This window comes from Glandiceps talaboti, chromosome 10 (assembly GCF_964340395.1).
Source record: "Glandiceps talaboti chromosome 10, keGlaTala1.1, whole genome shotgun sequence".
NCBI classification, from domain to species: domain Eukaryota; kingdom Metazoa; phylum Hemichordata; class Enteropneusta; family Spengelidae; genus Glandiceps; species Glandiceps talaboti.
Window position 1 is genome coordinate 3,490,748 of NC_135558.1, and position 12,016 is coordinate 3,502,763.

The 12,016-nt window shown below is 36.1% G+C and overlaps 1 protein-coding gene across 1 annotated transcript in view; it reads left to right on the forward strand.

The window, feature by feature from the left end:
• LOC144441266 (complement receptor type 2-like) overlaps positions 1 to 12,016 on the forward strand; it is a 28,045-nt gene extending 16,029 nt beyond the window's left edge. The window contains exons 12-23 of the mRNA XM_078130825.1: positions 211 to 393; positions 798 to 980; positions 2,741 to 2,926; positions 3,901 to 4,072; positions 4,796 to 4,938; positions 5,584 to 5,754; positions 7,108 to 7,290; positions 8,143 to 8,361; positions 9,383 to 9,544; positions 10,248 to 10,412; positions 11,148 to 11,210; positions 11,507 to 12,016. Coding sequence (XP_077986951.1) covers positions 211 to 393; positions 798 to 980; positions 2,741 to 2,926; positions 3,901 to 4,072; positions 4,796 to 4,938; positions 5,584 to 5,754; positions 7,108 to 7,290; positions 8,143 to 8,361; positions 9,383 to 9,544; positions 10,248 to 10,412; positions 11,148 to 11,210; positions 11,507 to 11,916 — 2,240 coding nt within the window. The 3' untranslated portion in view covers positions 11,917 to 12,016. The remainder of the gene's footprint in view (positions 1 to 210; positions 394 to 797; positions 981 to 2,740; positions 2,927 to 3,900; positions 4,073 to 4,795; positions 4,939 to 5,583; positions 5,755 to 7,107; positions 7,291 to 8,142; positions 8,362 to 9,382; positions 9,545 to 10,247; positions 10,413 to 11,147; positions 11,211 to 11,506) is intronic.

Here is a 12,016-nt window from a genome sequence, read left to right on the forward strand (position 1 = left end):
CTTTTCTCTTGGCTATGGCTCCTTACTGCCATGGGCATAGAATTCCATGTTTTAATAGCTGTGTACTTGACTATTTTGAGAGTTTTACCTTTGTCTAAAACTTGTATTTGCCATGGATACTGCATGACATCAGATTGTTTGAACCTAATGGATATTAAATGTTGTAAAGAAGAATCATAATAGGACATGTATTGTTGCTCTTTTGTATAGCAAAGTGTTATGATCCTCGACCAGAGATCAGTGGTCATGTCCAAGTGACAGAGAAGAAATCCTTTAACGAAAGTGACATTGTTATATTTATTTGCGACACTGGGTACAAACGTAATGGCACTTTCTTTAGTACTTGCCAAAATGATGGTACTTGGTCTGGAGTTATACCAAACTGTTATAAAGGTGAGATAATTTGCCTATAAATTCATGACTATTTATCTAAAGGTAATAAGCACTTAGGAGTCGTCAATATTTAGTGTTCATCAAATAAATACAGTATGTATGTCTGCTGACTCCCATGATGCAATTTGAACCAGTGTGAGACCAATAGAGGTCAAATAGAGTTTTATTTTGGTGTTTCTTGTCAATTGCTCAAAATTTATGTGGTGAATTTTATGACATGATTCTTGAGAACCCAATGTTTATGAAAATACCTGTATTTCCTGGAGTGGCGTTCCTCTTTTAAGGTTCAGTTGAGCATCAACACCCATAGAGATATTTTTGAAAAATATGCAGGAATTGTACACGCCAATAAGGTGATTTAATTTATTGTTTCGGAATAAACCCACAAATGTGTTTTGTTTCAGAATGCAGAGAAGATGCTTTAGCAGACCCTGCGAATGGATATAGTGTGTATGAGTACACAGGAAGAACCAATGCAGTACAAACATTCTTTTGTTACCATGGTTACCATCTGGATGACCCAAGTAACCAAAGAGTACAATGCAATGATGGTATATGGCTAGGAAATACACCAAGCTGTATTCCAGGTCAGTTTCCCAAAGTCCTTCCCATTTAAAGGAAAAGTCGAGTTAGACTACCTTTAGTTCCATTGTATTGACAATAGCACTTTGGTAACTTACTCAAATCTTGTTAAAAGAACCCTAGAGTACACTTGACATGTGTTTAGACATTGTGGAATTCCTTGCAAGGGTTTCTGGGAAAAAAAGTCTAGTAATCACATCACATTACAACAATCTGTTTTTCTTGACATTCTTTGTCAAGCTCCTATGCATCAATGATATACACCGCTGCCTTCAATGGCGGCCATTTTTGCCCTATCACAAAGTTTATGTCAGACGTTCGCTACTTTTTTGAAATGTATATTTAACATAAAACATTCATGGTGTTAATAATAACTAATTTATCAATAACATATACCTACTCAATTCTGAAATATATTCCATTAAATTATGATTATGTACAATTCCACCAAAAGGTAGTGCAGCATATATATACAAAGTTAGTAGTTGTATGTCAACCAGCGACCAGTGTTGTTTTACATATCTTCCAAAAAATTGTGCTAGTGATATAGAAATTTCATCAAACAGAATAAGTAATTCATATTTGTATTGTTGATCTGCCCTAAAATACAATGTTTATCATTAGTATTTGAATGCTATGGTTTGGCAAAATCCAATATGGCCTCCAGTGAAAGCAGTGCTACTTGGAAAATTGGACTGGAAGTTGTGGAGATTGTCTTTTTTACAGTAGCGTTGCGTATGAGTTTGATTCATTGTACAAAGAGACTTTCATAAATACGCATATGATACCATAACATGAGAATGACACAAGTAGCAATTGACAGCTCAAAGGTCTAGCAGCTAGACTACCTTGTTTATCTTCATTCTGAAAGTTGTTTTTAGCACTTATTTGAAGTGAAGTTCAGCAATGCAAATGGCACGGTAAAATGTCTCTTTGTGTGTATATGTGTATGTGTGTGTATGTGAACAGAACTGCCCTATATAAAGAGGATTATGGCTAATCTATGCAAATGCGGGAAATTCAAACTGCTGTACAGAGCACAGCTTCTGGGTCTTGTTTTCAGCATTTTTTCTGTGCTATGAGAAACACACAGGTCATGTAGCATGTATAAATTGTTTGTGAATGTCGTAGGATGGTAACTTGATACACAAATTAGTTGAAAATCAGTCTGTTTGTTTCATAGAATGAAAAACCCTTTCCAAATGAGACAAATTCCCCTGCAAACAGCTACTTAGATTGTGTGTCATTCAGGATTATTCAAATATGTGGCATTTGCATGTGAAAAACCCAGATATAGGGAATGTTTATATTTTGGTGATTACTTGCCAGTGAGTCATCACAAGTTCTCCACCTCCAAACATATAGTCAGTCATATGCAAAATAGGGTCCCAGGCACTGGCAGTTGTCTGTTTAAAGTAAAAAATTGCGAGACCAATCACCTTGAGATTTGGTGGATACATTACTTTGGGTGTCTTGTTCAAATGAAAGTGATGATCCAATCAGGGGTTTTCAAGTACACCAAGAAGAGTGATTTACTATCAAAACAGACCTTCTTTTACAGTGGAAGTCTATGCCGGATGGTTATATAATGTTACATAATCACTTGGCAAAAGTCCATGGGATGTTGCACTATCGTTTCGGGATGTTTCCATGTTTGGAGTGTGTTTCTCTTACTGCATGTGTATGTCAGACAATGGAGTTCAGTTGTGCTCATTGCAATCGGCAGTATTTTTTAACAGGTATCTTTATGTTATGGTTTTTACAGTATCCTGTCCAAATGAATACATACAAGCTCCTTCAAATGGTGCCATCAGTGGACATTTATTAGTGTATAACATTGGCACTACAATCAGCTTCACATGTGATGAAAACTTTGCCATGTATGGTAGTGATAGATGTGTCTGTCAAGACGATGGTCAGTGGGATTGTCAGATTCCACAGTGTCTACCAGGTAATGTTATGCTTCTATTAACTTAGCGTGTCGTTACTTTATTCTATCTTTCTTATTGTAAAACCTTAAAAAGGATGAAGAATAAACAACACAGAGACCATTTGGAAAACAATGGAAAACCTGAACTAGACACTCACACAGAAAAAAAAATGTATAATAAAATAAAAAATAAAAAATCTACCTACCCCATCTATTCTAAAATAGAATGACCTGAACCACACAATTTTTCTTATTAGGCCTTGAAGTTCCAAAATTTCAGCAAAAAAACAAACATTTTTTGCTCAGATTCGCTTGTGACATCACCAGCATACAATCAGTGATGTTGTGATTGTTTTCTTATCCTGCCATAGAGGGCATCAGTTTTGTTTATCTTTTCATCAGGTTTAAGAAATATAGGGTCGGTTGGACATGAGAAACACAGAATTAATACGACCAACCTTATCATAACAACTGTAAATATAATATCAGGTAACAATGCACTTCCAACCCAAATATTTTGAGGAGACTTGGCCCCACTTCTTCAGTGGGTAACTGCAGGTTCAAGCCCTGTCGCTGCCTGCTGTTTGTTTCTGAGTGGCTAAAGTCCTTGGGCAAGATTTGAACCACGACTGTGCCTCAGTCAACCCAGCTGTATAACTGGGGACCTGGTAGGTTGCAATGTGAAGGCTTTAATCCTATGCGCTGAAATGGCTGCAATGGATTGTATGCTCCCCAGGGAGTTGAGGAAGACTAAAGGGCTGTTGTGCCGTTCTGATCCGAGCCAGGGGTAATAATTGTAAAGCGCTTTGAGCACGGTGTGGGAAAGCGCTATATAAGAAACCAACATTATTATTATTATGTTAAATTATTGTATAATTCCTAAAAACATACCTATCAATCACATCTGTTTATTAGCAATCCTGTGCACTTATAAAGTTTTCCCCAATACGTCATCCAGTGTATATACAAGTTTTTCCAATGCATTTATCTATTAGCATCCAGTGTCTACATACAGCATGGTACTAAACAGATTGAGAACAGTGATCCACCAATTGAAGTCTATTCTGGTAATGACGTGTTTTTAGACTGTAAAGTTATCAACAATGCAATCAGTGGACAATCTGTTGATGACCTCCAATGGTATAGAATGGATAGCAATGGCCAAAGGTAAGTCTCAGGTCAACTGTACAAAGCCTGCATCATTTCGTTGTGTAAGCAAATACTTAGTACCTACCTCTAAATTAAGTAGTCCATGTTTATTACCTGGTTGTAATTCATGGTTCATTGTTTTTATTGTATCTACCTGTTGATTTCTTAAACTATGTTTATTGTATCCCATTTTATTATGTACACATATCCTTCATTTGACTTTTTTTTCACATCCCAATTTTTTTATTTTACTTCATTGTCACAAAAAGAATTGCCTATTTTACGGTCAATAAGTAATCTTGTAGTGTAGATGAATTATATAAATTGTGGAGGAAAGAGTTATATGTATATGTCATTTGAAATAAACAGTATTTAATTAGTAAGTAAATTCTGATACAGAATCTTGTTGTACAAATGACAATATGATTCAATATGATTACATTATTAATTCTATTATTGTGATTGGCTAACCCTGTCTTCAAAAGCCTAATCGTCAATACCCACATCACATGAAGATGTGTCTGATGTTGTCTAGCACGACAAAGAGATTTACAGTATGTAATGTAATATCCAGTATTGAGTCTATGTGTTCATTTTCTGATCGACACTTCATTCAAGTAAAGTATTGAATCCAGACATAAGTATTTTGAAGAGGACATAGTCAAAATCCATCAACTTCTAAGCCAAATAAATTATAGATGAATTTTATGACTCATTATTAGATATATGTAACTTATGCAGGATGAATGGTAGATTAGACCAATACTTGGTGCTCCATGAGACATGCTTACGTCTTGCAATATTGAATGTTGAAACACATGATGCAGGGACATACCAGTGTGGATCACAAACAATGGCTTCCCCACTTACAATTCAAGTTCTTAGTAAGTACCTTAAATATTCAGCTATTTGAAACATAAACGTTATCTCTGTTCCATTCTCATCCCTAATTTCTAATTTTGGGTAAATTCTATTAATAACGAGTCAGTTATGTGCATGTAAATGTAGCCATTAATCAAGTCATAATTAAGTGTATTTTTTTATTAGCCTTGATATGTAAATTTGAATTTTTAACTTTCAGACCAATTATAATAACTCTGTTTGATATAACACATGAAATCCATTGTCATGTCTTTTTTAAATACATTAGTAGTAAAATTTATTTAAGAACAGGGTAGCCAGGAAACAACAGAAGCTGATTTCCACCTGGGTCCTGTTACCACACACCAAAAAAAAATTACATACCACACAAAAAGAGATTACAAACAATGCGAAAGCAACGTTTAACAAGACAAGATGAAAAAGCAACAATATCAAATACAAAATAATGTAGATTTGACTGACACTAGAACTGTTGACAAGCATAATTTGTAATGATGTTTGATATCTGTGTACATCAAAATGACAATGCTATCCAATGACATATTTAACTATTTCAGTGTAAATTTAAGTCACCTTTTTAAAAAGTACTAGTATCAAATGTGTAATTTAACACAATTATTCAGAAATATCTCTTTAATGTTGCTTAGATGCCTGTCCAATTGTAAGCCCTCCAGACCATGGTGAAGTTGATGCATTCAATACAAGAGTTGGGACAATAGTCAATTATGAATGTTCTGAATATTACCACCTACAAGGATCAAGTCAACGAACTTGTCAATCAAATGGAGTATGGACAGGAGAGGACCCTGTATGTCAAGGTATGTGTCAATGTATGGACAGGAGAGGACCCTGTATGTCAAGATATGTGTCAATCAAATGGAGTATGGACAGGATAGGACCCTGTATGTCAAGGTATGTGTCAATGTATGGACAGGAGAGGACCCTGTATGTCAAGGTATGTGTCAATCAAATGGAGTATGGACAGGATAGGACCCTGTATGTCAATCAAGGTACGTGTTAATCAAATGGAGTATGGACAGGAGAGGACCATGTATGTCAAGGTATGTGTCAATGTATGGAGTATGGACAGGAGAGGACCCTGTATGTCAAGGTATGTGTCAGTCAAATGGAGTATGGACAGGAGAGGACCCTGTATGTCAAGGTATGTGTCAATGCATGGACAGGAGAGGACCCTGTATGTCAAGGTACGTGTTAATCAAATGGAGTATGGACAGAAGAGGACCATGTATGTCAAGGTATGTGTCAATGTATGGAGTATGGACAGGAGAGGACCATGTATGTCAAGGTATGTGTCAATGTATGGAGTATGGACAGGAGAGGACCCTGTATGTCAAGGTATGTGTCAGTCAAATGGAGTATGGACAGGAGAGGGCCCTGTATGTCAAGGTATGTGTCAATGCATGGACAGGAGAGGACCCTGTATGTCAAGGTACGTGTTAATCAAATGGAGTATGGACAGAAGAGGACCATGTATGTCAAGGTATGTGTCAATGTATGGAGTATGGACAGGAGAGGACCATGTATGTCAAGGTATGTGTCAATGTATGGAGTATGGACAGGAGAGGACCCTGTATGTCAAGGTATGTGTCAATCAAATGGAGTATGGACAGGAGAGGACCATGTATGTCAAGGTATGTGTCAATGTATGGAGTATGGACAGGAGAGGACCATGTATGTCAAGGTATGTGTCAATGTATGGAGTATGGACAGGAGAGGACCCTGTATGTCAAGGTATGTGTCAATGCATGGACAGGAGAGGACCCTGTATGTCAAGGTATGTGTTAATCAAATGGAGTATGGACAGGAGAGGACCATGTATGTCAAGGTATGTGTCAATGTATGGAGTATGGACAGGAGAGGACCATGTATGTCAAGGTATGTGTCAGTCAAATGGAGTATGGACAGGAGAGGACCCTGTATGACAAGGCATGTCAAAGAAATTGTGAATTTAATGGAGTCTGGATACGAGAGGGCCTTGCATATCAAGGTAATTGGAGTACAGACAGGAAAGGGCATATGTTAAGGTACGATGTGAGTGATGCCAGCTCTGTACACCTTTCCATTTGACATGATTGGAGAGATTACACTGAGACAGTCATGTGTTGTATTCACTTATGCATTTATAGAACATAATGTTTCTTCTATTGTAGTGTATAGCTGTGGATTGATAACTTTTCCTACAAATGGCAGACATACTGGACAGTACATTCATGAAGGTTTAGTTGGAGAAACTTTGGAATTTATATGCAATTTGGGATATGTGTTACGAGGTGCTAGATTTCTACAGTGCCAAGATGACGGCACTTGGAGTGCATCTAAACCAACTTGTACGAGTAAGTTTTTTCAGTATATTATGATGAAGAAAACTAAGACTTCCTCAGTTGGAAATCTAGGAATGATTGATATTACACTCTTTTTGGATGGCTATATGAGACATGTAGATGTTTATGACCCTGTGGACTGTTATGCACCATCTATTTTCTGAGGCTGAAAGCTGAGGAAAATAGTTGCTATATAACAGCATGAGGGGTAATATGTTGTCTACTAGTGCCTGAAGAAGGCCAGACAATAAGAGTTTCATATAAACACATCACTTCCCACTGGCAGACAGGTATTCTTTCCATAAAGAAAGAAAATCATCGGTAGGACTATTATATAGTCTTGTGCTACTGTTAGTAATAGTGCCCTAGGGAAAATAGAAAATGAATATTGCATTCTGTATGCAAATTTGGGTCACCATGGGTCGTTAATCCATATCATGTGACACAGCCTAAGCCAATCACTGAAGGCTGTATGAAAATGATGTTGTAAATTCTCAGATTTGTGCGGTTTTACCCAAATTTTTGTATAACATACATTTACATATGAAACTTCAGATAATATAAGATGTATGCTCACCCATATTGTAAGTACATCTTATGTTGATTTGCATGCTAAGCATGCATTTTAAAACCCAAAAGTTATTAATTTACTCATAAATTCTGAATTATCATGCATTTACATGTAGACCTAATTAGTCTGGATTTAGGATAAACCCCTAATATCAATGAATTTACATGTAAAGCAAATTCAAATGCAGCCACATGAGCACATATTTGTTTGTGAGTTTAGAATATGTATTTTCAAAGTGAATTGAACTTTGAAACTTATAGTATGCTGATAGGGCCGAAATGTTTACTTTGTAGGTAAATGTGAGCTTCAGAACTGTGGTTATGGACAGTACTGTACTTTGTCTGGTGGGGATCCTGTGTGTCATTGTCTAGATGTCAGTCAGTGTCCCAACAATGATGAACCAATCTGTGGCAAAGATGCTGTTACTTACCAGAGTGATTGTCACCGTGCAGTTGAAGAATGTCTTACTGGGAGTGTCATTGTAAAATCTCATGATGGAGAATGTGGACAAAGTAAGATTTCTTTATCAGGATTCTCCTGTCCACTTCTAAAACTTTCAGTGTTATAACTTGAATATAATTTAAACTACCTATACTGACAGTATAGTTTACTTAATGAATAGCACACATTTTCCAAACATCTTGAATCTTTATGTACATCATTTGTGTATAGTTATATCTAGCAGAAGGTATATTCAGCCAAAAGATATTTCAATGCTACATGTGTTACATGTTTCAACCATTACTGGCATCTAATATCATCAACACTCATGTAGGTACCCAGCTGAGCTATTTCTATTTTTCACTTTTTGCTGGCATTTTCTGTCAATATATCTCACACAGATGTTAATATTTCTTGTTTAAAAATGCATGTCAATTTCAGTAAATTATTCTCTGTGTTTCTCACTATAATACTAATAAACTTGTTTATAAGATTGGTTTTACGCCTCACTGCTGCCATTTGTCCGAGTGGCTAAACTCCTTGAACAAGATTAATTAAACCACAATTGTGCTCCAGTCAACCCAGCAGCTGTATAATTTGGGACCAAGTGTAGATTTAGGTTTTTGCTAGGGATGATAAGTCTCAGCCCTCATGAAGTAGGCATTTATTATACCTATGAGGCTATCAACTCTAAATATTAAAGGAAAGTATTATAAACTTGTTATAATTATGAATTAAACTGTTGTTATTCAATGTGGTAGATTTAACACAAATAGGGAATAGCAGTGCCTCTGATGTGTGGATATCATCACCCTGTAATCAAGATAGTGTAAACATCTGAAGTCTCCAAAGTGTAGGCAGCATGATCATGGAAGTTATCAGAAATATCACTCTACTGTAGGCATAATGAAACCAATGTCCATTCAATCGCTTAAGTCAACAATAGTTTTAGTTTGTATCTATTTGATAAGCCAAAACATTGATTGCAGCTGTCATATCTAAGCCATGATTGTATTAAGTCATTGTTCTATATCAGCTGTTATATAACATTGCACTCATGCTGGAACTGTATGTGGTTTTTTTTTTATCAAGTTGGATTATGTCATATCAAGCCAGAAGTACATTCAGATACTCAGACGTGCAGTCCTGTGTACTACTGGGATGATGAAAATTTAGTGTGTAAAAGAACACAGAAGTATGAATGTTTACTACATGGTGGGTTTACAACATATGAAGAATGCAAACACCACTGTGGTAGGTCCTAATATTATGTTGTTGTCTACTAACATGTTAAATGAACCATCAAATGAAACTATTTCTAAATGTAAAAGTCCCATCAGAGATCGGATTGCTGCCTTTAGTACATTTGCATTATTACTAACATACAATTTGAAATAAGATACACCTTGGTAACATACTCAGCTGTGAAATCTTGTGCAGAAGGTTTACTGCACTTGACATATGTTCAGCCATTTAGGAGATTTCCTGCAATGGTTTATGGGAAGTCATTTGTTGATGACAACACATGTATTTAAATGAGTGATGAGTGTAAGTGAATGAATGAATGAATGAGTGAGTGAGTGAGTGAGTGAGTGAGTGAGTGAGTGAGTGAGTGAGTGATGAGTGTAAGTGAATGAATGAATGAGTGAGTGAGTGAGTGAGTGAGTGAGTGAGTGAGTGAGTGAGTGAGTGAGTGAGTGAGTGAGTGAGAATAAATAATGCTACATAGGAAAAGGATAAAGCTACTAGTAAACTTGTATTTGTTCATCTCAATTCATTTACATGTGTATTACATTAATATTAACTGTCAAGCTGTGAGTTTTCTTTTGATTTCTCCTGGTCAAAGTATATTATACTAGATCAACAATGACTGAATATTAATTTTGGGCTCACTAATAATATTCTTTTTAGGAAATTTAATCAAAAGTTTAATTCTAATTGATTGTTGTGTTGACAGCTAACATTTGCACTAAACCAATAGAGACAGGACAATGCAGTCAGACAACCCAACGCTGGGGATATGATGGTACACACTGTGTCAGTTTTCAATACACTGGCTGTGATGGAAACGAAAACAACTTTGCTTCTAAAGATGAATGTATAGTTACCTGCCCAACTAAAAGTAAGTTCTAGGTAACTTAACATATTCATAGCTTAATAACTGAAAATCATTAATTATGCAAATTACTCATTAAAACTAAAAGCTGCATCAACAAACTTCATAGGACATGTGTGCTTTCTTATGGTTAATGTATGTACCAAATTGTATTGTATTTGAAGTATGATTCTTAAGATATACAATGTAGCTTGATTATTACAAAACCTCAATTATGCTAATGACTAATTACAATTTATTGGGTGTTTACCAAAATATAATAAGTTCTTGCAATCACCATATGAAAGATGTGTAGCAAGTTTCATTAGAATCGATGCAGTAGATTTTGAGATATCGTGTTCACACTCGCACGCACACACACACACACACACACACACACACACACACACACACACACGGACACACACACACACACACACACACACACACACACACACACACACTGATTGACGACAGAAGTATAACATTACCTATCCTTACGGGAGATAAAAATGAGTGCAAATGAGTTTTTTAAAACTTTTCACAAACTAAATTATTTTTTGGTAATTATTAAAAGCTACATATAAACAACACTATTGGCGCAATATTTATTATCATGCATGTATGATTGACCATTGCGACTGCATGTGTTCTCCAAAGAGACAGATTTGTTCATTTTCTGATTAGATGTCTCCATCTCCCCCTTCACCCCCAAGAAATATTGTCAGGTCTAACAAGATATCTTGATATGTTTGCACACAGTAAGCTGTACACACTGTCAGCCAGCAATGGACCTGCTAACTGCATGTCGTCTAGCAAATTACGGTAGGTATGATTTCTTTGAAATGTTGAACCTTATGCTAAGGTATAAAATCGAAGGGTCAATTGGGGTAGCTATGATATCACGACCAGAGGTTTTCCCCTAAACCCTTGCAGGAAATCCTCAAAATTGCTGAACATAATACAGTAGGGCTTTTTAACAAGATATCGAAGTTGAGTTAGTTATCAAAGTGTTATTTTATAAACCCCAAATTATATATGAAGTTGATAGCAATAATCAAAACAAATCAGAAAGAAGCCTGCAACTTTCATGTAATATAGGAAATTTTACTTCTTTGCAGCAATTAAAGCCAAGCTTGTGGGAATCTGGGAATATACATCTGGAACTCAGTTTGACCTCGATATAGAAAACGTATTACAAGGAAAAGGTTGTCCTTATCAATGCCGGATGAAGAGTGCTCTTCATTATGATATCAACCATTGCCAATGTCCTCACCTTCGTATACTTGACAGTTCCTATTTACTGATTATCACAAAGTTTAATGATGTATCCGTCAATTATACTGAACCAATAATCGACCGTGGCACCTTTGTTACCATTTGGAATGAAGAGTTGGAAATGATGTTAAATCATGCTAGTGATTGTCAGATGGAAGTTAATATAGCAGCTGATGGTGCACAAACACAATGTGTCTCTGTTCCTGATGACATCCACTGTCTCATTCCAAAAGATAGTCTATCGTGTCCATAAATATTGAGAACACCTAATGACATGCACTTTCAGAATAGTCAATTTTCTGGTTCCAAGATGCAGTGTGCAAGAGGACATCACTTATGTTGTTACGTTTAGT